General features: G+C 40.4%; 1 protein-coding gene across 1 annotated transcript in view; it reads right to left on the reverse strand.

Annotated features, from left to right (window-relative positions):
* The window catches only part of ME3 (malic enzyme 3), a 117,816-nt gene extending 95,968 nt beyond the window's left edge, over window positions 1-21,848 (reverse strand). The window contains 1 exon segment of the mRNA XM_066341302.1: window positions 21,663-21,848. Coding sequence (XP_066197399.1) covers window positions 21,663-21,848 — 186 coding nt within the window.
* Window positions 21,849-25,380: the final 3,532 nt, after the last annotated feature.

Below are 25,380 nucleotides of genomic sequence, written 5' to 3' on the forward strand. Positions count from 1 at the left end.
CTCTTCCCTGCACACACTGGCAAAAAAAACCCCAAGTGTTGAAGCTGAGGAGGTCATAAACATCTGAGCATTAATAATGTTCTATATTAACCAGAAAATTTGACAATAAAGAATAGAGATCCACTCTATCTAGTTAGCCCCAGCAATTGCTCCCCAAGACCAAGAAATTGAATTAAACTAGTACATGTTGTCCTACTTCAGAGCCTTCATTCCACTACCTCAAAGCCTTCATTAGTAATGCCTTCATTCCATCAGCACCTCGAGGCTTTGAGAGTCTCTAGATGTCTCTCCTGAAAAGTTGCTGGAAATTGTATTTCTCCTGGAGGGACAAAGAAATCTGTGATCATTCTCAGTCTCTTCTAAGAAAACAGAAAGAGGACATCAAACAATTCTACCAAACTGCAGGTTCAAAATAGATGAAATACTTCTTTATACAACTCTCAGTCATCTTAATCAATTAATTACCTTGGATGTTACTTCTTTGAATATGGAGTTTAAAAACATTTAACAAGCAGGAGGGAAAAAATATTTTGAAGGCTATTAAATAGAATTATTTAAGTTTGTAGGTCCCTGAGACAGATACTGCTGGTGGCAGGAAACACCGTTGCTACTTACTTGTCTTCCCCTATTTTTCTCTAGGCATCTGCTGCTGGCCACTCTAAGAACAGGACACTGGCATAAACAGTCTGGTCTAGCTGAAGCCAAAGAGACATATCCAAGGATTAAAATTATTAATCTACCTGAAATCCAGGAAAGATAGGATATGAACAGCCATTTGCTTGGCAGAATACAAGAAGTTCAAGTTGCTCATGTTCTTTTTCATACTATTTCTTGCTGTGGGGTTCTCCACACATCTTTAGCACTGATGCTCCAAGTCCAATTCCTTGCAGAGCCAAGGCTCATGCCAGGGGGTCTTACCACACAGTTTGTGCAGAAACCAAAATTCTGCAACTACCAAGTAGTCGTTTGTAACAAGATCCCTTAAAAAGAAAAAATATATAATAGTTTATAAAGTACTGAAAACAGCATTAAGAATGAGTTTAGTAGCTGGACCTTGTGGAACTGATTCTTAACACCAACACAAGATTGCACTTTCTGAACAGCAAACTTCACACTGGGGTGGTTACGATTCATGGCTGAACTCGATTTCCTAAAGACAGAAAACTGGGAATGAAGTAGTGGAACCTCTGAGATTTCTTCACTTTTATATTTTTCATTTCCAAACTGTGGAACAGGGGAAAACAAATCAGAGGGTGGGTGGAGGGAGAACAGAATATAGTCAGCTTGACCCGCCAACTCTGCTGACAGAGCCAAGTATCATCCAGCATGTTGTTGGCCAAAAAGCCCACACTGACATACCCTGACATACCCTGACTGTACAGCTTGTGCAATAGAGGTACATGTAGTTACAGCCAGAACAGCCAGGCACAAATGCTAAAATAAACCCAAACAAGGTATAGCTAGTGCTACAGAAACAGCAACCCTGACAGAGTGAAACACATAAGAATGGCTTTAGATGAATAGGCTGTAAAGAAAAAAATGAAAGGGTTTTGTAATTTGAAACTCTTTGGAGGTAACACCACTGTTAATGAAAGGGTCAAGAAGGAAATTTTATTCTATAAAGAACAAGATTAAAAAGAAATATATCACCCAGTTGGTCTTTTTTTTTCCTGTAGGTACACACACTCCTAAACATATCAAGGCTTTTCTCAAACTCCTGCTTGTGGGGCAGCTCTCTGGCTGGGAAAGGTCTTCACAGAGAAGAAGCTATGATCTGTCACTGGAAAGATCCTTTGGAACAAATATCCTTTGGAACAACAGTATAAACCCTATCACATGCTCTCTACTACTAACATGTTTACACGTACTCAGCTGGCAGTACTTAGAGGATTTATGCAGACAGATAAGCAGTCAATACAAAAACCACCTCTCACAAGTTTGTGAAGTCAGAAATAAAGATGTACTGCTTCTCAAAAAACACTAAATATACTTAAAATCTGAATGCTTTTCTGAAGTGCTGAAGCATGGCACAGAGAAAACGTGTGCCATTCAGCTAGATCCCATCCCTGTGCCAGATCTGTCTGAAATATCACACTAACACCTGACAATGCTTCAGAACTGAGTCTTGCACAGCGTAACAACAGCAGGCTTTTCTTCGTATTTGATGAAAACAAGACCTGCCTGCAAAAAAAGCACCCTCAAAAATGTTTTGCCCTTTTATACAGAAACACAAACTTTATTTGTAGAAAGGAGACTTGACAACACTCTACAAACAAGCAGAACCCCTTCACAGATGCAGCAGATCCTTTCAAAAATCAAACATCCACATAGAAGGGTTAGTACCACAACAGTGACAAGGGTCCTTTGAGGGTTTGTGAACTCCTATGGTGGTTAAAGCTTTTTGTTCAAGGCATGGCCAATGGCTTTTGGGCAGAATGTGTTTCACAAGACTCTGAAGATAACTGCAGCAGCCATTTAAGGGCTTTTAGTCTCTGATGCTCCAATTTGACTGTTTAGCCTTGCTTAAGTTGATTGCTGCTGTAGTAAGGTGAAAAAGAGTCTCTGTCCACATAAAGCATGAAGCAGTAAGTCTATACCACTGATGAAGGGTCAGTTGTGGAGCACAATAGATATAAATTCTGAAGCTCTGTTTGACCTTGGCTCTTTAACTCCAGAACACCTGTTACCTAACTATTGAACACCATTCATGGCTTGACAGGCATCATTTTTGGGGAGATGATGAATTAGTATACAAAACGCAAGTCATCACTTTGGGGCTGATGAAACACTACTTTTCAGAGGTCCATCAGACTACTTTCCTTGTATTTGGAACCTCTACCACACAGCTATCTCTATGAGAATCCTTTTACATGTACCTCCCAATCCCACCAATCTTAAAGGTGTTGCAGCTAGGAGAGCATTTTCTTCAATGGCCAAAAAACCCCAAGAGTACTAGCAATCACTAGAAATTGTGAAGCTTTAAGCAACCCTGTTCCAGAAAACAGACCTTATAAATGGGGCCTAGTTCTTTATTCTTCTCTAAAACAGCTACCCAATTTAGATGAGAAGCAACAAGCAAGATACCATTAACTCTTAGTGCAAATCGATTAAGAACCCAAGGTTTAAAAGACATTATTAGAGAACCAAATGTTTCAAATAATAAGTTTGAAACTAAAAGATCAATTCTCCCTATGTAAAATTATCTGCAAATTACTTTCTCAGCTTTCACATTAATTATCATACTGAAAAAATAATCCAAGAGAAAAGTAGTACCACACTGGGGGAATGAAAAGCTTTCCAATTAGAAATGTCAGGCAATGCCATTAACCATTTTGCACCGACCATAAGCATTGCCACTCTCAGTCTCAGAATATGAGCCCCTGGAATACATCTATCATTGCCATTTAGCTTGCCGATGCAATACAGTCATGGATAAAAAAGTAACTGACAAGCTTTCAGGGTCACAAATTATTCTTCAAATACTGGAAATTTTTGCTTACTCTAGACCACTAACCAAGCTTAATTTGTGGGTTCAATGCCTCATGATTCACCAACACCGAGGAAGCCCACAAGAAATATTAATTTCAAAGAATTTCTCAAAACTGTGGGTGGAAAATCCCTGTTTGCTGCACAAGAGGTCTTTGACTCTGCTGCAGATGAGCATAAAAATCCACAAGCAGCTCCATACAGACCACACTGGATTCACACTGAAAAGGTGCAGGCAGAGAGGTTCTGGGCAAGCAGAGCTGCACTGACACTCTAAGTCAGTGTTAGTGTCCTTTTCCATAGTCTAAGCTTTTAGCCACAACTTTGTAAGTCCTATTCAAGCAAGATGATGCCACATACATACACAAAAATTCATAATTTTCATACCTTATTCTAAAGCAAATGAACAGAACTAACATCACAACTGAGTTACATCATCAAGAACAGTAAGGCAACACTAAAGTGCTTGCAATCTTTGTATTTTAAGACTAGAATTACAATTAGATTCTTCTTCAAAAGAAATTCTTCTTCTATCCTAAAGTTCTTCACATGGGGACTCATGTCTCTAAGTAGAAAGAATGGAACAAAAGAAATGAAAACCTGGGGTCATCACTGATGTGAAAAGCAAAAGAAACGCAACAAACTAAACCAAATAAACACAACAATGAAAATAAAATAAAACATCATCAATGAAAAGTCTCCCTGGCTAAAAAAAATGGCAAGACTGTAAACATTAGTTTGTATTTTGAGATTTATAGAATGTTGGTAACCAAACTAAATTGTACTATTGTTAATGTATCAAAAGTAGAATTGCACTTTGCATTACAAATTATATTAAAAACAAGCATAGTAGAATAATTAATACATGTATATTGAAAGCTGTCATTACAAATACTGCATTTTACCTGTGAACTCATGATGTTCCCCAATAACAGTAGATGCCAAACCTCTGCAGCAGTCAGTCCTATTTTTAGGAGCAGGGATTTCTGGACTGGCCATTTGGGAGTAAGGATGGGTCACAGAGCAGATCCAGTTATAAAGACTCACTGTTCCAAAGATTAAGGCTTAGTAGTGCACATGCAGACCCTGCAGCTGGCTTTGGTTGCTTATGCTGTATAAGCTTAATTTGTTAGTACAGATACTGCCTACGTCTGATGTGTATCATTAGGGGTTTCTAGAGTTTTTACATCAGCAGGAATCCTGCACAACACAAAACTGAAAGCAGACCCATTCACAGAAAGTGTTGACTGACATGTTCCCGTGAGACAAGGATGAACTTGAGCTATAAAGCCTGCATTAAGAAACTGTAATCAGATTACAATGCAAACATTTAATAAAGTCATTTAAACTAGTCCACATGGCAAAGTAGCCTAAGTGGTTTTAAATGAGCATTAGGATGTCTTGATCAATCAGTAGTCCAAAGAAGTCTGCTAGTGATCACAACACTGCTGAGAGCTGGCAGATTACTAGCTGTTGAGGAGGATAATACATCACATCACATTTGATTTTGATTGTAGAGCTGAAGCTACAACCTTTCTGGATATCACACACAGAGAAACCTCCAATCACTTTCAAAAAGCTTATGCCACTATTTCCCCAAGAGCTTATCTGCAATATCTGCCCTTTAAAATAGTACACCTCTTTCAGCACCATGATATCACTAAAACCTGATGTCTGATGAAGCACAGTGAAGACAAAGAGGTATTTCTAATCGAAATCTTAATTTTAATTTTAAATCAGAAGTTTTTCCTGGAATCTTTCTAGATGTATCAGACAGCTAAGTAAACTGTGGGCAATTATTCTTACATAAACTGTGGGTAAATATGCTTACATCCAGTGAATTAATTTGTTTGTAGCAAAAAGCATCCAGACTGAAAAAATGGTTTCCTCTGTTGTTCCCTTGGTAGCTGATCATGTTTCCAGAAGAAGATAAAATCTTGCAAGCCTTAAATTTGACTGTAAATTCCAACACATGTTTAAGTCCAAAGGCAAGAGAGAGGCATATGTACCCATTTTATCTTTGCTTTCCTGAGACATTGATAAAGTTAAAAAAAAATTATCATATCCTTGATTTCGGGGTGGTACAAGATACCTATCTCTGTGCTAATGTGCTGCAAACTCAGAGAGCTACTGACACAGGATGACGAGGCAAAGTGCACTGTGCTGCAGCTATTCAGTACTTTATACCTATAAACTGCATTATGCAGACTTCACTCCCTTCCCTCCCCACTGTATAGGAGCAGGATTTTTGCAGCCATTTTGAGAGAATTATTTTTCCTTAAAGATACAGTAAAGTAAACTACATGGAAACAATATAGAATATTTCAGAAACAGGAACACACCTACTGTGTTTTTCAAATGCTAGACTCAAGGATGCTTGCCCATCCTGTTCACCCTCAAAACCTTCCATGGGACACTACCAGGATGACCAGGCTGCTACAACTCAGAAAAGGTCGCAAGTACAGTCTGTGCTTTACAGTACACTGAAGCATCTGCCTATCTCCTGTGGGGCAGAAGATCACAGGGAGGCTCAGATACACCCTCTCTCATTTATTTTTCAGTGACCTGAAGCCAACAGATAGGACCACATACACTTCTTCCTGAAGAGGTTTGCACAAGACTTTCAGTTTCATGAACAAGATGAAGCTAAGCTGTTTACCAAGACAAATGGACAAACAGAACCACGTGCTGGGCTCCTCTAAACTAGCCCAAATACAGTATAGACACAGGCAAACATCAAATCACTTTTGTTATCGTTCTTGCTTTTATATAGAGCAGAGATTTTGTTTGTCATCTCCTGATAATAAAATCCCCTCAGTTACATTAAAATTGTTTTCTGACATGTCATATCAAATAAGGTTGTATTAATAGCATGAAACATTCCACATTTTTCTCAAAAGTGTTACAGATTCTCCACAGAATGCAGCTTCAGATTTGAAGTTATGCCTGCATTTCCAAAGCATTTCTATCATGATCTACATCCAATATTAATAAAAGAAGAGCTCTAAAACAGACAGCTTTGCAAATACGTCTAGAAGATATTATTCAAAGCTCTTACTTCTTCAGAGGAATGTTTTTAGTTGTAAAATACAAAATATGGATTAACACAAAGTAGATAAACACATCATTTGTAGACCACAGAACACACAAACTGAAGCTGATGTTCACCTAACAAAATGGTTACGTGACAAAACACATTCAGTCTCTTAACTTTCCTGTTTGACACAACGTAAGGATATGCCTTTGAATGATCTTAAAAAGTCACCATATGATGAGAAGTCAGGTGGTTTTAGTGTGATGTAGATCCTGATGCATTGCTGATGGCAGTAGCAATGCCTCTGCATGCATGACAACCAAAAGAGAATTTCAGAGTACAGCAGAAGTGAATCAGAACTTTGAATAAAGAGGCCAGATTCTGCCAAAATCCATGGTCTAAGCACAGGCATGTGATTTTTTATGGGGGCAGGGAAAAGGGCAGTTTCAGAAAAATTTAATGTAAAATTCTACTTTGATAAGCATCCACACTATATTTAAGTTTTTCAAATCTTATGCTGTTGGGAGTATTTTCTATCTATGACAATTTTACTGCTGATTAGAATGTTATGCTAAATGCAAAGGGATGCCCCTGCAGTTGCACATTTTAAAGTCAGTTCCTATTACATGCAAATATACAGAATTTCTATTACACTATGCTGGCCTCAGTCAACTTTCTGCATAAAAGCTGCCCTGCTGCTTCTACAAGCGTTTTTCTCTCCAGACAAATAAGGCAGTTTTGCAAAGCTTGAGGTTACCTGAATAAGTCAGCGATATTAAAAAAAAAAAAAATGAAAAAAAAAGAAAAGAAAAAAAAAAAAAAGAAAAAAGAGATTTGTTTTTCCTAAAAGCCAACAACTTCTAAGCTCTGTTTATGTTGGAGCAACATTGCTAAGACTCAGCAAGAGGCAAACATTCTGAGTTTATTTTTATCCGTACTGAAAATCTATGCCGTGGAGTATTGTTTGCACAGACCTAGGCATCCACATTCATATTATTCACCATCTTATACCACTGAATTTTTTCATCAGATCTCAGAATCTGTGCATAATCCTGAATCTTCTACCTGGCATAAGTCTTTCCACGTGGATCAAGGAGGTAAGATTTTACTTCTTGACTGTAACCAGCTGTATCTAAGGATCTGTAGGATTAAACCCCAAACACTTACACAATGTTGCTGATTTGTTTTCTTTTCAAGAAATTGACTTTTGGCTTGCGAAGTGTCTGCCTAGTATGTAGAAGCTGACCCAAGTTTGCCATGATGATGGGTTTCATTCCTTTTATCACACTTTAAGGCAATGCTCATTGATCTTTGTTACAGATACACTTTGCTTTGCTTTCCCTAACTTTCCAAACCTAGGAACAGAAGAGCAGGGACACGGAATTTCTGAACCAAAATACAAATGTCTCAAAGTATGTTCTTTCACACCAAGACAAAGTGAACCAAAATTTAATGTCTAACTGTTTGGGGAGAATGTTTTAGAAACATTTGCTCTCCATGGCTTGGAGGCAGATCCTGGTTCCAAACACTCTTAAATGTGTCTATTTTATCCATCATACTTTAATCCTACTGTTCAGTGACTGCTAGCACATGGGGAAGGCAGGTGAAACTCCTACACTAGCATTAGAGAATCCAGGATCTAAACCCACTATAAGGGTCTGTCATACTGCTTCAGGATTTCTTCTTACATGCATCCACTACACGTCTGCTTTCCTTTTTCAAATCAAAGAAAGAAAGCAATTTAGTGAAAAAATGCCATGTAAAGTGAGCTGAAGGCAGACGTATACATTCAAAAGTGACTGTGTTTTATTTCTCATTTATTTAGAAGAGCCAATGCCAACTGGAGATGTCATAAGCTGTCTGAATCTCATCCTGTAAGTTCATTTCAGTTTTGCAGATGATTTTCTTCTGCCTGATACTCAAAAAAATACAGACAGATTATTGTCTTGTAGTTTTGCCTCTCTTCCCTCTGAATGCAGAGCAAAGTGCACCACCATTTGTTTACAACCCAGCTGTGCTCCTCTAAATCCACTCCTCAGATAGGCGTTAGCCAGAAGACACCCAGAGTCTTACAGCAATGGGATACTAAATCAAAAACCTATGCCCTAGTTCAGCAAAGCACTTTCTTAAACAATATGAAGCCAGTAAGATTATAACTTCGCTGCAAAGGCCTGTAAATATTCATTTGCTTCCCATAAAATTCAATCTGCTTTGGATCTAGTCCTAGACATTTGCTGGAAGCTGGTCATTAAATAAAATGAGAGGAAAGTCAGGCCAATAATCTCTTGATTTCTTAGAAATCACTGGTTGTTACATCTGTCTCATCAGATACTTAAGCAGCAGTCACAGGGGGACCACACATCACACCCACTAGCCCACTCTCTGCCACACTAGCTTTAAGTGTAAGTATTCAGTCTATTTTAGTTCTCTCTTTGAATTACTATTTTAATTATGCAGACAAGGTAATAACCTTAAGTTTACAGGTATTTGCATCTGTAACTTACACACACTGTGATTCGAAGTTTTGAACTGTAATGAAATAGAGCCAGAAATTTTAAGTGATGAAATTAAAAAAAAAAAAACAAAAACAAAAAACAAAAAGTGAGCTCTGGTAAACAGAATTAAAACAACCTCCTGTTGTAAAACAACAACAGCTGTGTATTAGCACCCACTTCCTTTGTACATAGCTTTTGGGAAATATTTCACAAAATGTTTTCATTTTATACAACATTGCGTATTTGATGGCATGTATGGGATACAGGAGTTGATACATCATGTTTTTTTCTAACAGGCTGTGGTGGAGATTGTTTGGAAACAGATAATTGATGACACAATAAGACAACTGAGCAAACAAGTTTGCTGGCTGAATGGTGAGGGAATTTATTCTGAGAAACTCATGTTCACCTAAAGATGTCCCATATCACCTTGGGCAAGCTAAATTCAGCTCCCCACTAAAGTACTTCAAAACTAAATATAAATTATGACAACATGATGCCCATAACTGCACAATCCTTTCTTGAATGCACATCAGTGATTCAGAAACTCCGTAACTGATAAGAAATGGGACAGAGTTCAAAAGTGTTTGATGTAGTGCAGCAGTGTGTTAGGGCTCCAGTAGCCTGAACCTGAATGAATCTCATTAATGAAAAGCAGAAAGTGAATGATACATGCCATGAAAGTCCCAAGAATTAGGAATAAGAAATAAGCCACAAATATTTCTCTTAGTCACATTGTTTTCTTTTCTCTATCTCTCTCCCTTTTTTTTTTTTTTTTTTTAATGTTTTGAGGCTCAAATTCAATAGCTTTTTATATTTTGCCAAAATATGGAAGCCATAGCTGGGGATTATGTGTCTAACCACAGGCTCACTGGACTGAAAAAGTAATCTGTGGCTCCATTTTATGCTCAAGTTGAAGAAAATTCTACATAAATGATGCATTCTAGCTAATTAAGATGATTTTTAATTTGCAGAGCAATAAGTAAGTACCCTTACAACTTCTAGTATACTTTCTCTTCACCTCTCATTTGAATAAACAAACATGAATAGAGATTCTCTTCCTAAAAAATGACCTCTGAGATCTATTCTCTCCTGTACAGGTATCTCAAGGCATTCCCTCTGTTTCTACTCAAATTTTCTATTGGGGAAAAATATAAGGATTTTGGCTGTTGCTCCATGATTTCTGAAAGTCCAGGAGCCAGTTCAGAGCTTCAGTCTCACATGATGAATTAGTCTGCAAGAGGCCAGTAAATCCAATGCATCCCAAATATGATCAGGTTCTGCATATGCACAGAGTATATACAAAGGAGATGCTGGATGCCTAGAAGCCCCAGATACATGGCTCATCTCATCCAGAATAGAGATGAGGAATATCTACAATGCACAAAGTTTGTCCAGATGGTCTAGTCACCATGTCCACCACAGATCTGGAAACTCTCATATACTTGCAGCTCTCCAGCCCAAGCCCTCAGCCTCACCTCCTCACCTCTCCTAGCAGCATTCTTCTGCCTGGATAGGAAAATGCAGTGCTTCCCCAAAATAAAGACTGAAGCCTTTTTTCAAGAGACATAAATCACTTTCCATAGTATAAAATTACTACAGATCTGAGAGGAAAATTTCTCACAGTACTTCAAGCCAATTTGATTTGGGCCCCAAATTAGGGCTCACTGCAATCAGCTCAGAGTTTGAGAAAAATTTTCCAACACTAGGGAAATTAAAACCAGTGATGAACTGACCAGGTGACATTTTTGTCAGCAAGTTTATGCCTCCTACAAGCACACTTGATACAGTACTGCAGTTCAGAGAGCACATAATGATGATGCCAATCAGACATTGAGAAAGACTTGAGAACAGTTCCAGCTGCTCACTGTGTCCTAGCAGATCTGCAGCCATATTCACCACTTCTTTTCCCTGCTCCAGTACTGCCATATTTAAGGTCCTGTGAGATGTTATAGTTATTCTTTGACAAGGAAAACAAAACCCAAAAAGTTAAAAGCATCTACTTTACTGAATTCGCTGTTTCTCAGGAAATACTAATTGAAAACTTCTTGCTCTGTGTTACAAATTGCAGCACAAATATTATGATTCTGTAAGTCAAACAAGATTAATATCCCTCTTTCCCTGCAGGAAATCCTAATAAATGCTACAAGGGTTTCCAGCTTTGCAGGAAGTGAAACTGCTGGACTCTTATACTCTTATATTTGGCTTCAGTGGGAAACTAATTTTGCAACTCTATCAAATACCAGTTACATTCCTACAAGGAAAACAGTCCAGCTGCCAGTCAATAGGACATTCGACCTTGCAGAGAAACCTGAAAGGCACTTGGACAAAACAACAAGATCTGGTTACAGTTGCACTGTCACTGCCAATTCCATTAAAGCTTATCTTTAAAATGTAATGAGCTTTTTAAAAGTGGCCAACTTTTAAGCCAGAGACTTGCTGCTGCTTTCCAGCCCCTTCCCATCACTTCCTTTCTATTTATATGAGAAATTACTTTGTTATCTTATAACTTCGAATACAGTTAGCATGCTAAATACAAAACAATTACTTGCCTCTAGGGAGAGCGGCCCAGTTTCAGCAAGCATGAGTCACGCAGTCATTCTGCTTTCATAAACCCACCCTATTACCCCTGACCAGTGGACATTTGGAAGGTCACAGTTCAAAGGCACTTTTGAAAATTTTATTAATTTACAAGAACTCTGCAGGGCAGCTTCAAGCTCTCCAAGGCATCTCACTTAGTGCCCTCATTTTTCCTCCAGCAGCTCTTGTGAAGAAGTCCAGCTCTTCTTGCTTGCATGCCAGGGGACAGCTTCTGGCTTTGGAAAGGCATCACTGAGTGGGTCACTCCAGAGCTCTTATAGAAGATTAATGAGTTTAGACAGATGACACTAAAATAAAGAATACTAACACGCACTTTTGATTTTTAGGACACACAACTATGGGAGTAGCTGGAGCTTTCATGGGATTCGCTATCAGTAGAAATTGATATTATTGGTAAATTCCATTTTTGCTTTGAGACTTTGGCTTAAACAATCACTAAGCACAATTTTTTACATATGCTTTCATTTTAATTACCAACAGAGCAAGATGATGAAATTTGACACTCTATACCTTTGACCTTAACAGTTTGCAATGAAAATGACCTTGTATCTTGAATGGTGCAGCTGCTTATTCCTAAATTCAAAGAAGGCTCAATGTAAAGTTGACTGAAGTTAACAGACACACTCCCAATGACTTAAGCCTATGCTGCCCCTTAGAAACCAAAGAGCAATGCTCAGGCAGGGCTCCGCTGTTGCAAGCATTTTTTCTCCCTAGACACAAGCCAGGAAAAGCTGCTGGCATCAGCATTCATGGAGTGAAAGGCATGTTCCACATCTCCTCCTTCGAATAAATACTGCTGCACATTGCGACCTGGGCAAATTACCAAACCTAAGAGGAATCTGCTGCATGTGTGCAATGAGCACCAAGTCACAGTAGTATGTGCACTGGAAAGCCTCACAACCTGAGACAAAAAAATTCTTTTACCTTTACCTTTGAAAAACTATTTCTGTGTTTGAATGTAATTTACAAGCTCATGAGCCACCAATGGCAGGCATTTCACTAGTGAGTATAAAGTAGCAGAAACTACAGAACAAGCCTCTCTGCATTAAGACCAGCAGTGAATTCCACTTGGAAAGTTTTCTGTAGAGTTACCTACCTGGAGCACATGGTCACATCTATCATTGCTTTTCATAGCTTTCACACACCAAGCCACTGTATCTGCCAGGCACCAGGGGAAAAGAAGTTTTCAATTCTTCTTCCCAATATCCTCATCACTTCAGGTACTTTGGGATCCTCTCCCACAAACTGTGTGTCTCTGGCCCAGAAAACACGTGAACTACTAAGCTGCTCTAGTACAAGTGTCTTTCACACTTGTGCAACACTATTCCCTAAAGGAGTAGTGCCTGCTGGAATTCAGACTTCATGCACACTCCACTACTGCAAATGACATTCTCTTGCAGCAGTTGTGGTTTGTTTTTGTTTTTTTTTCTTGCTAGATTTTAAAGAGTTTCTGTCATTGAAAAATCAAATCCGAAACAATGGGACATACAATTTTTTTTTTCTTCCTCAGTAGTCAGATTTAGCACTTCAGCAAACAATTATGTTACTTTTCTCATTTAATGGCTAGATCTAGAACCCTTGATACAGTATTGGGGGAAAAAAGGGTCTCACCTTCCAATAATTGTGATCAAAGAACCTGATCTACAGAGGCAGCTGTTGTATCACAGAAATTAACTACAGACACAAGTGACAACATGAAGACATCAAATTCCCTGTGAGGTAGGAAATGGCTGAAAGGGAGAAATTTTGGACTTGGGTGGTAGTGGAGTTGTTTGGGGTTTTTATTTTTTCTTTTTTTTTTTTTTTTTTTTTTTTTTTTTTGTTTTGTTTTGTTTTGTTTTTTGTTTTTTTTGTTTTTGTTTTGGTTTTTGGTTTTTTTTTGTTTCTTGGACCCAGTAATCTGGCTGGGGATAAGGAAAACTGAGTTGCTAGAAGAAGGGCTATGAACATGAAAATCCTTGGACTTACTTCTCCCCTTTCCCTCCCTGCTCACCTCTAATAACTATGCACAATATAACAGATTTCTTGCTCCAGCCTCTGCCCTGCTTACCTGCTTAGACCATCTTGACAACAGAAACACTTAATAATCTGGAAACTTCAAAAAATAAAAGGATTTGGCAGTTTAATCCATTCTCTCATTTATAATAATCACAACTAATCATAGCTGAAATCACCTGCAGGTTTTACATCAAACCATTCAAATGTTGATTAACCAGAATGTAATAGCTTCCATAACAAATTTAACCACTAGGCAAAGTGACAAATCCATTAACCCAGCCAAAGAGAAAACATTTAAGACATCTTGTCCAGGAGAACATAGAACTATTGTTTTTGAAACAACCTATTTTTTCCAATATTTAGAAACACAATGAAGTATTAACTACATGTTTTATGAGGCTGAACACAGCTAATCCATATGGACCTATAAAACAGACTTACCACGTTTTAAGATAGACATACAGAACAGAATTCTCTAAGGTGTAGAGTCTTTTTATATACATATATACAACACAGAAATGTACTGAAACTCTGTTTCAGTTCCAAGGGTTGAAAATATATGATTGACACTAACACAATCATATGTTGAAAAAGATTACATGTACAGCAGAGACCTGCAAAGTAGAAAACGTTGACATGGAAAAAACTTCTGCATTACCCTTATTTTCTTTGTCAGAACCATAGTCTGCTCAGTTCCTGCCTTAGTTGTGTGTTTGGCAGCTGCAGAACTATAAGAAGCTTTGCCATTTAAAACATTTTAGAAGAATGATATTGTATTAGGTTGACAACACAGAAGTAATTTATCAAAATGTCACATTGTCTGGAGAGACAGATAGCAAGTGTCACCCCTGGGCCTCAAAGAGGAGGCTAAAAAATTAAAAACATGCTCATCAGCTCCAGTAGAGCACAATATAAACTGAAGGTAGTCAAGTTTGCTGTTGTGCTATGCCTTCTATTTAAAGAGAGGGAATTCCAGCAGTGTTTATTCTCCCCCAAGCACCAAGGCCTGTCTGACCTGCTCACAACAGCTCTAAAGCTAAGTCTGTCCCAAAAGAATTTATTTGGATGAGTGCTACAATAGGCTATTCAAGGTTTGGTAGCAGGTGAGAAAAGGGCAGATAAAAAAGTAACAAAGGAAAATAAAGAGACATGGCAGAACCCAAACCAACTCTCAAATGTAAAAACCCGCAGCAAAATCAGATTATCTACAGAACTGCACGTCATTTAATAAGAGAGAGGCAGAGGCAAGGCTTCTTCTCTGCAGGGCAGCATCCAGCTTTCAGCTACAGCAGCCATGTGCATTGGCAGCCTCCCTATCAAACTCGAGGCCCAAACACTGCCAGGGGCTCGGTGCTAGAAATGCCAGAGTGCTGCCTGCATGGGGGCACGTGGTGGCAAAGGTTCTCTTTAAAGTGAAGAAAGACTTAAACACCTAAAGTACAGCAGAGCTACCAAAAGGTATGTTTGCACAGTATCTCCCATCAGCCAGGCAAGTGAGGTGGGGCAGGAAGGTAGATCAGCATCATTTATAGCAAATCAGAAAAAGAAAACTATCCCAAAGCCTTGGAGGGGCCTAAATACTGTAAAAATTTGTAACTGTCCCACCTTCAGAAAGCGGTATCAAGAGAGCACAATTATTCATTAAAGAACAACCTTTCCTTTGTCATCTCTGAATGAGGGTCAGTAACAGCACCAAGTGTTCTTCTGGAGGTGGATGCTGCAGAAGCTGAAGAGGAATTCAACTTACATTCTCTTAATTCCATTTGACTTGATTTTGGATTAATTCTTGGTCCAGTTGAGTTTAGCAGATGCCAGATCTAACATACCAAAACCAAAAACTCAGGAGTCAAAATCTGCCACACAGCATAACAAGGCTCCCAGACCCATCTCTAGCAGGTACATTACTGCATGTCCAAACCATGTGAAAGCAAAACTGAGCCATAGACTACAGCTCTTCACTTCATCTAGGGGATCAGCACTGCCTTTCAGCACCTTCAGGTGAATCATCACTAATTCTGAGGAGCACCAGTGACTCATCTCATGATAGATCAGCACAGTCTCTAACATCAGTGACACTGCTGATGTCTTGCTGCTTACGTGGGGCAAGGCTTGGAGTGTGCTGAGGTCAGTGGAGTACACACTGCTCACCCCACACATAATATGCTCACTCTTCCTGCCAACATTCACAGTGTTCCCGAAGTAATCAACTAGTAGCTTACCCCATATTTCACTAGATGCACGGAACAGGAATGTGAACAAGTTGCAATATTCAACACTAAATCTCTTCTAACTGCAACAATATCAATTTTCATCTTCTTCACCAAAGAGTTTGTGTTACTTAAGTGCAAATTTTATCCAAGTGCCAGAAAACCTTAGTCCATCCTATGAAACCAGAGCTACATTCATTCTTGGCTCTGCCTTACAAACATGCTTGATATAAGGATTAAGCCCTCTCCAAAAGAAAAGGCATGATAAAAAGAAAGCAACATAAGCAGCTGCCAAACTGATAAATTTTCTCAATTTAAAGGCAGTTTTAAAGGTATTTTTACATCATTTTCAGAAAATAGAAAGAAGTATTTTGTTCCAATACAAATTTATTTTTATTAAAATCTTACACTGAGTGCAAGCATAAACTCAGCACTTACAAAAGCAGCCCAACCAATGCTTCCAAGACTCTCAATCTCATTTATTTCTGGCTGAAGAGAAAACAAGGGCTGAAGAGAAAACAAGGACTAACATATTACAGGATTAAAACAGCACAGAGGCAGGGTCTGCATCAGCACCCTTCTCACCCTCACAACAACAAACATACTATGCACTTCCAAGCTTTTCCATGGGCATGCTACTCCCAAAGCATTAGCAGCAAAAGGGAGAGTGAGACTGTTGGCAAGAGGTTATGCAGGCAGACAAGAAGGCAGATGGGTCCTTGGTTTGGCTATGATAAGGGAGACAAACTGGCATCCCAGCTGGCGGAGCAAAGCGACTTTTGCAGGCTGCTGCTAATACCAGAAGCACCAACAGATTTAGTTTGGGCTCAGTCTGCTGACCAAACCATAATAACAAGTTCTTTGGCATCAGAACATTAGGAGATGTCCTTGCCAAAAGACAGTCTGGACTCAGAAAAATAAATGATTGACACTAACACCAAGCAAATAAAAAGGAAAGTTCACATGCCAGGATGATGGCCAAAACAAATCTAACTAAGCAATCATATTTCCAGAACACTGCCACATTTTCCAAAATATTTGGCCAAAGCTCACCTCCTCAGAGTTTGTTTCCAATTGAAGTCATGGGGGATGCATACACCTTGGCTTGACTAATGAAGTACAGACATGTAAAGAGTCTCTCTGCTCTGGGCACCAATGAAGGCTCATCCTAATGCACAGTGCTCCAGCTCACTCACATTTCAACTCCAGAGTATTTAGAAACTGATTTGACAAAACATCATCTCTCAGCTATAGTTTCACTCAGGTCTAAAGTTGCAGGGTTTGGCTATGAAAGTCTCTTGTTTGATATCCCTAGAAACACAATAGTACCATCAGGTCAGTTCATGTACATGAACATCCTGTCTCCTGCAGCAGCCACAAGCCTTAAGAAGAGTAAATAACACAGATTAATAGGATACTCTTCCACTGCACTCTCCCATCTTTTCATCATTTTTAGTTTGGACCTTTCTATGTCAGGTGGGGTTTTTTTAGAGTATTTAGTAATCCTCAGTGGATTTTTTTCCCCTGAATTGACTCGTCTAGTCTAAAATTTGTCCCCCAAAACTTGCTCAAATACTTACAGGCTCCTGAAAAAATATGAGGGGAACCTCTAAACTCTGACCACCTCATAATATTCCTTTGCAAAACATGAACAGATGGCAAGTTAAAAAACGCTGGAAGCACACACCTAAAGCCCCGTGCATCACTCAGTTTTTGTGTGTCTATCCAAACATAAAGCCAGCCAACTGAAAACTCCAGCAGCAATGAAAACTCCAGTTGTAAGAACACAACCTTGTGGATTAAGAGAGATTCACTACTTTGAAAACAGAATTCTGCCTTGATTTGATCTTGCCAACTAATTTCAGACACACTGTTCTTGTGGTCATTACTAAGTTTTTAAAAATCCCATCATTTTACAAATCCACCTAATTTTAGCCCTGTTTCACCACAGTTGCCAAGTGCATCCGTGTGCAAGATCATACAGTTTGTTTCCCAGCTGCAGTGGCAAATTACTGACACTGTTCAAAGAACCCTCAGCTCAATTTCAATCCCTGCAAAGCTGAAGGACAAATAAGGTTCCTGCATTTTAATCATTTATACAGCAGTACATTCAAAAAATGCTGCAGAAACCTACAGCAATTCTTTAAAATTTGATTCTTACAGATCCAGACTAATAATTTTGTTTCACTGGGGTTTTTTGTTGGTAATTCACTATGACATTCCATGAAAAACAATGGAGAACATGCATGCACATCAAAAGAATAGAAAGTCGCATCCAAATGTAGTCCGGGACCACAAAGTCAGATCCTGCATTGCACTTGCAGGGAAGTGTAATGGATTGGCTCAACCCTTCAAATAGGGCAGTATCCTGCCACTCTGAAAACAAATGGTGACTTCCAATGCTGCATCTGTTTGTGATGGCAGATCTCCAAGCAGGCATGATTTATCTCAAAATTAGAACTTCCAGAAAAATGCAAGAAGTGACATCAACCTTCCAGTCAGATCTCATGAACAAAGTTACAGTCAGTTTTGGACATGACAAGACTGTTGAGTCCCTGCAGGTGTGTGGTCAAACTGGGAATTGTCCAGCTCAGCCTGTGTTTGTTCAAATACAGAAAAGGCATATGAATCTGACAGAATCCCTGGAAAAACTGGGAATGAAAAAAGGCACATCTGAGATGAACAAAACTACACAAATCTTAAGAACTGACAGCAGTTACAGAGAGAGCATAACATGGCCTTGACCACACTAAACACGAGGCAGCTTTGATAAAGAAGGTAGTGGGTAAGGGAAGCCCCATTTTTCCTCCCAGCATCTGAGTATCAGATCAGTTTTTCACAAGGCTGAGACCCCACAGCAGAACATATGTATTTCTCAGCAAGTCCAGTTTTCATTGAATCACCACAGAAAACTCTTACCAGTGCTCTGTGGTTATCTGGTATTATTAACAGTTTAAGGTTTTCCAATTTTGCAGCATTCAAGGCCTGGAAAAGAACTTCATCATGAAGCACTTCAAAAAAACATGTGACAAGTTCTTCTTCATCCTCTTGTTATTTCTGAGACTCTTCAGACTCTTCAGTCAACTAAGAACAGCTGCTATTGCCTTTTAAAGCTGCAAGTATCTCTCACAAGAATGCTGATGTTTCCCACGTCCTGTCCTTGGATTAAACATGGACTGTTAAAATTCACAACACAAGGAAGAACAGTATTTGAATACTACAGCAGTAAAAATGTAGTACATAGCAAACAAAGACCAAAGGGAAGAAACAACTGCAAATTTATTAAATCCATAACTAGATTTTGGATTTATTTTTCTTCTTCTTCTCAAGCAGCTTTGGACACCAGGGAAACTTCTCAGAGGACAGCCTGCTTTTACTTTTACTAATAATTAGGATATTACAGAGGACCTGCAGAGGATTTTGAGTCTGCTTCTTCTTCAAAGCACCTTCAACCTAGTAAGCAAGCAAAGACTTGGATCAATAACCTCAGACTGTAAATCTGTCTGCAATTCTGCTGAAGGGACAGTGTTCCTCATTGAATAAATACCATACACTTCACAGCTTCAGACTGACAGCTTAAGTTTCATCCAAAAGCTATAAAACAGCTAGGGTATTGAATAAAGCAGCAAAACACTTGCTGCCCAAAGTCTCATTTCTGAACATTTTTAAGAGGATCTTGGAGAGATGTAAGGACTATTCCCTGCAGAGCTGCTTGCAACCAGTTAAAAACTTAGATTAAAGTGAGATCCACTGCAGAAAAACAGCAATAGTCCCAGTATTTAGTTACCAAAGGGGTAAAGAGCAATTGCTATGTGAGGAGAGTACAACAGCTGAAAACCTACCTAAATTAGGGATCCCTAATTTTGATTTACACCACTGCAGCACAGCAGACCAAAGGGCCACCAATCCCATGCTGATAACACATAAACTGCCTGAAACATATCTTTTCAGCAGAACAGAGGTAATTCTTCAGAGGTTACAGTGAACTGTTAAGAGCCACAGAGGAACAGAAGCCTGTTCAAAAAGTCTGGAAAGAGGTCTTGAGTGCTTAGTAAATGATGGTTACCTAGGTGCATACACAGGCAGTCCTTATCTCTTACCACAAATGTTAGCCATCTCTGTCTTAACTTGGATGCTCTGCAAATTATTATCTCAGTGACTGCAAGGTCTGCACTGACTGAGGAACATAACAAACAGCAAATGCTCAGGCTGTCGAGCAGCTGGGAGACTTCTCATGGCCAATTAAACATGGCACACTACAGTGCTTTTTTCCTCTAACAGGAACAGTTTTCTACCCTTCTCTCCACACGGACAAAAATTCCATTAACATGTCAAAAAAAAAAACCCACCTTATATCACTGGGAGGAGGGAAAATACTTAAGAAAAACCTCAGTTCTGAAAAATAAAAAACAGGCCATTAAAAATCTACTCTTGCATCAGCCAGCTTCAGCTGCTTGTGTGTTATTATTGCATTACACAGAGGAAAGGTCGAAGTATTAATTTTTCAGTTCAACTCAATATATGGAAGAAAACTAGAAACATTATTTATGTCGCTCTTTGTAACTATCATGAAGCACCCATCGAAACTTCTTAATGCTGACAAATGACTGTTATTTCTGACCTAGTTGGCAGTCCTTTTTCTCTTCAGCCTTACAGACAGGCACTGTGTGTAATGATTCAAACCAGACTGCCTACAATCTGTTGCATATCCAGTAAAATATCCAGTGTCATTGCATGTGTTGGTCCTTTGAGATTCACCTCTATGGATGCTGAAATGGTACCAGAAGATGCAGCTCAATGTACGGCATCCTACACAAAGCAAAAGTGGTCATCCAAAGGGTCTCCAGTCTGGGAGACGAAATAGGAAGCTCATGGACTGGATAACTGTGTACCAAACATATGACAAATAGTCACAGCCCAATCAATCAACCAATTTCAATATCATGTTTAATACCCGCTCATTTTAGGTAAATAATGCACTTGTAGTTATTTCTAGTTATAGTAAGACAAGAAACTAGAACCCAACATTCTTGACTCTGATATATTTGATCCCAAAACTGGCACCCAGACTGGTTTTTTTTTCCCTTCAAATTATGGAAAGGCATAGAAAAGCAGTGTAGAGCTTAGTTATGGGGTCTCACTTCACGTGCTTTGTAAACTTTGCTGAAAGCTTTCTCCAAAAGCATTTTTAAAAAATTCTTCTTATTACAATTGCATTGTAAATGTTTCCACAGCATTGAGGATAAATACATCTTCAGCCTGGTGAGATGTTGCTTTGGTAGTGGAGCACACACAGCTACGGATATGCTATAAAGGAAGATTGAAAACAAGTGCAGGCACACATGCTTGTTTTATCATGAAGGTGTAAAGGACCCGTTTCACTGCTACATGTATAAAACAATATGTATCTATAAATAACCCAGGTTATTTATATACATGTGTGTAACTATCCCAGGTTTTGGTACTGGACCTTAAGGAGAAGGCGTGCTTTCTCCTTTGCAGTTTTTTGTGCATTCAGGCGAGCAGCTCCAGTTCGCAGGCAGAGGCACTCCTGCCGTGCCCAGGCTCTCCCGGCGCCACTGCAGCAGCAGGGCAGCGGTCAGAGGGGAGGCAGATGCCCGACCGCACACGCGGCTGCAGTCCCGAGCCAGCAGCAGTGCTGGACACCCATCACACATCCCGGGCTCTGTTCAGGTCCACCCACGGCCGGCCCCATCCCCAGCATTTCCCCGCTTTGGGAGCGGAGCCGCTCCCGGGTGACGCCGCCACAGCCCGCGCCCACCGGCGGTCCAGGCCCTTCCCCGAGGCCCGGGCCTGCCACACCCCGCCAGAGGCACCCACCTTGTTGAGGTGCGGGTTCCTGGTGATGTCGTAGCCCCTCTTCTTGATGTCCGGGGCGCGGCCGGGGCCGGTGCTCCCCGCCTGGCTGCCGCGGGCCCGGCTGCCGGCGAGCAGGAGCGGCCCCCGGCCGGCGCCCACAGCCCTCAGCAGGCGGCGGGCGCAGACCCCGCCGCACACCGGCACCATCGCCGCTGCCGGACACCGAGCCCGGCGGGGCTGGGCGGGCCCGGCCCGGCGTGCCCTGCCCAGGTGTGCCCGGCGCGGGGAGCCGCCGAAGCGAAAGGAAACCCAGGAAGCAGATCCCGCCGCCGGCCCCGCTCCGTTACCTGTCGGGGCTCAACCGGCGGCGCAGCGGAGCGGGGGCCGCGCCGGGCCCGCCCCCGCCGGGGACAGCGACACGCCCGGGCCGGCACCCGGCCGGGGAGCGGGGCTGCCGGGCATCGCCGCCCTCGGCCCCTCTGTGTCCGCATCCCGACCCCGACAAACGCCAGAATTTAGGGCGTCGGGTGGGCGCCGCAGCGCCTGGAGACCCTCGACACGGACTCGGAGCAGGACAGCGGAGCAAAGATGCTCGGAGGGGTTGTTAGTGCTTATGGAGCATCTTCAAAGAACTTTTCAGTAACCGTGGTTAGTTAGGCATTTCAAGCCGCATATAATCTATAAATTCTCTATGTGAAATTTATATACATTGTATATTGTACATATAATGTGTTTAGTGTGTATATATATATATATATAATTATTATTATTATTATTATTCAAGGTAAATGAGCTCTTTTATCCCTTAAAATGGTGAAGACATCATCGCCACTACCACCACCACAACCACTTCTGTGGAAAAAACACTGCTCTGTTTACCCCCCAAAACAGTGGAAGATTCATGTTCAGTTTCATCTTAAGATCAACACTGCTTCTGTACCTGCATCCGTGTCATGAAGTTCATGTCTGCTTTGCTAGAGGGACACTCTCCAGGTTATCCCTTCATTACTGTTGCTGTGTGCAAGTGTATTTTTTTAATATAAAAATATGCTGGATAAATGATACAGTCCATGCAGAAAAGAATGAACTGCAGAGCAAAAAGATGACAACATGGATATAGTAGTTTTTCCTTGCCTTACCTCTAGGCACTCAATGGAATGGACTGTTGCAATTTGATTCCACAACCTTACGATTTCTCCCGAAAGAGCGCGTGGCTTCATGCATTTTTCTCAGTGTGTTCAGGATATTTGCACCTCTGCTGAGGGACTCCTGGGAGTAGGGTTGTTTGTTTGGTCTTTGGGTCTTTCCCCGAAAAATTGGTCATAAATGGAGACACACTTCTTGGGAGACCCAGACAGTGGAGAAAAGGGGTGCATGTATCACTGAGGCCAGAATGTGATCAGGGAGATTGCTTGTGCATAGAACACACAATAAGAAATAAACCACTATTAGAATTTTTTTTTTGGGGGGGGGGGGGGAGGGGGGGCTGTAGCTATAAACTGGAAAAATCTAGAGATTCTGATCTTCTCAGGAACAATTTGCATGAAAGCCAAGTCAACCTCATGCCAGCTTGCCAAAGCTTTTTTCCTCCCACTAGCCAGTTGGTACACCAGGCACTGTGTCAGTGCTCTGAGATCTTCATGGCCTGCTCTAGACTTTCTCCAACAAGTCCACATCCTCCTTATGTTGGGAGCCTAGAATGGGATGCAGCACTCTGGATGGGGTCTCATCAGAGTGCAGTAAAGGGGGAGAATCCCTTCCTTGCCCTGCTGGTCACACTGCTTCTGATGCAGCCCCAGGAATGTAGGCAGGGGAATGGAGAAATCTTTTGCCTCGGGCCACACAACAGGTCAAATGGCAAAGGTGGGAATTCCTACACAGCCCTTCTACAATGGATTGGCAAAAAGTGCAAATGAGGGAGTAAAGTAAGTGCTGTATCTGTAGTGTTTCATTTCTAAATGGGCTGCAGAAATGGCTGCATATGTGATCTCCCATTATTGACTGCTGAAGTTATTGGACAGGGCTATTTTTAACAAGTGTACAGGATTATAAGCATTTTTGGCTCATGCACACACTGCTACAAGAAGATATATACACATATGTATGCTTTTGACTTTATGGTTACTGTGTGGACTCTTTCACATACTTTATTTCCTTAATTTTAAAATTTTCTAGCTTATGTGCTTCTCAGAGCAGGGATGTATTATATGTGCATATATATGTATTATATATTTATAAGTGTAAAAATAAAATTTTCTCTGCAGCCACAAATTTTCTCCCTACTTTTGTGCAGCCACTGAATAGTGTCTTGCAGGGGCCATCTCATCTTTTACCTCCTGAGTAGCCATCAAACTGACTTTTTCATCCTAGTGAAAATAAATTACAAAGGCTGTGCCTCTAAAATATACCTGTCACTGCAAAATAAAACTTGAATCTGGTTTAGATTCATTATCTCCAAGCTGCAGTGTGTGCTGTCAGATGCACTTGAATGTATTTCATCTAATGTGCAAACCTCTCTTGAATGCAAATTGAGTAAAAGAGATGGTCAAATTCTTGATTAAAAAACTAGAAAGAACATTACAAAAAAAAAAAAAAAGCCAAAAAAGCAATGAAATGCACACTTACTTTCATCATTGGATTAGGATTTTAGGTTTTTTTAATCTATTTTTCAGCAGCAGGAAGGAAACAATGGTTTGTGGAATGGGATTCTGTATACACTTGGGAATTTGAGAGTTGCTACAGAATGCAATTGAAATTACGAAGCATGTTACAAGACCAAATTTATTCCTCCAGTAATTTAAGAAACCTCTTTGTGCTCTGGCCTTGCACTTAACAGTTTGGCATCTAAGAGATTGCCAATGAAATACTCTGTAAGCTTACCAGAGAATGAATCTCTGACATATAAAGCAGAATTGAATAGTGTCTTTTCTTCTATGGCATTATCTTTCCTCTCACGAAATGAATTGAGCTGCAGTTATAAACTTTCATTGTAGTGATTTTCAAATCAGATATCTTGACAATTTCTGGCATTGTGCAGCCATGTGTCCCCTGGTTTATTAGTTTTTGCACAGACTGCATACTATTCAGACTGTTAATTTAAATTCATTGAGACATGAGAAGCCTAACACAACAGGGGTAATGAGTTTTGGTTGGAACCCCTTTGTGCAACAAATAGTGGCCACAAAAACTGTAAGTGCTGTACAAGAGTCTGGAGCCAATTCACAGATAGAATCACAGAGTCATGTAGGTTTGAAAAGACCTAAAATCACCAGTTTCCAGCTTTAACCCAACACTGCCAATGCCACCATGAAACCATATCACTACACACTACATCTTTGTGATTTTCAAATACCTTCAGGGATGGTGAGTGAACCACTTCCCTGGGCAGCCTATTCCACTGCTTGATCACCTTTCGGTGGAGATTCTTTTCCTCATTTCTAATGAACCTCCTGAACCTCCCCTGGTGCAACTTGAGGCTGTTGCCTCTCGTCCTGTCACTTGTTACTTAATAGAAGAGACGGACCCTACCTCACTACAGCCTTCTTTCAGGAAGTTGTAAAGAACAGTAAAGGCCCCCTGAGCCTCTTTTTCTCCAGGCTAAACACTCCCAGCTACCTCAGCCACTCCTTATCAGACTTGTGCTCCAGACCCTTCTCCAGCCTTGCCTCAGCCTCTCAATGTCTTTTTGGTAGTGAGGGGCCCAAAACTGAACACAGAATCTGAGGTGAGGCCTCACCAG

Source organism: Sylvia atricapilla, chromosome 2 (genome assembly GCF_009819655.1).
Source record: "Sylvia atricapilla isolate bSylAtr1 chromosome 2, bSylAtr1.pri, whole genome shotgun sequence".
Lineage (NCBI taxonomy): Eukaryota > Metazoa > Chordata > Aves > Passeriformes > Sylviidae > Sylvia > Sylvia atricapilla.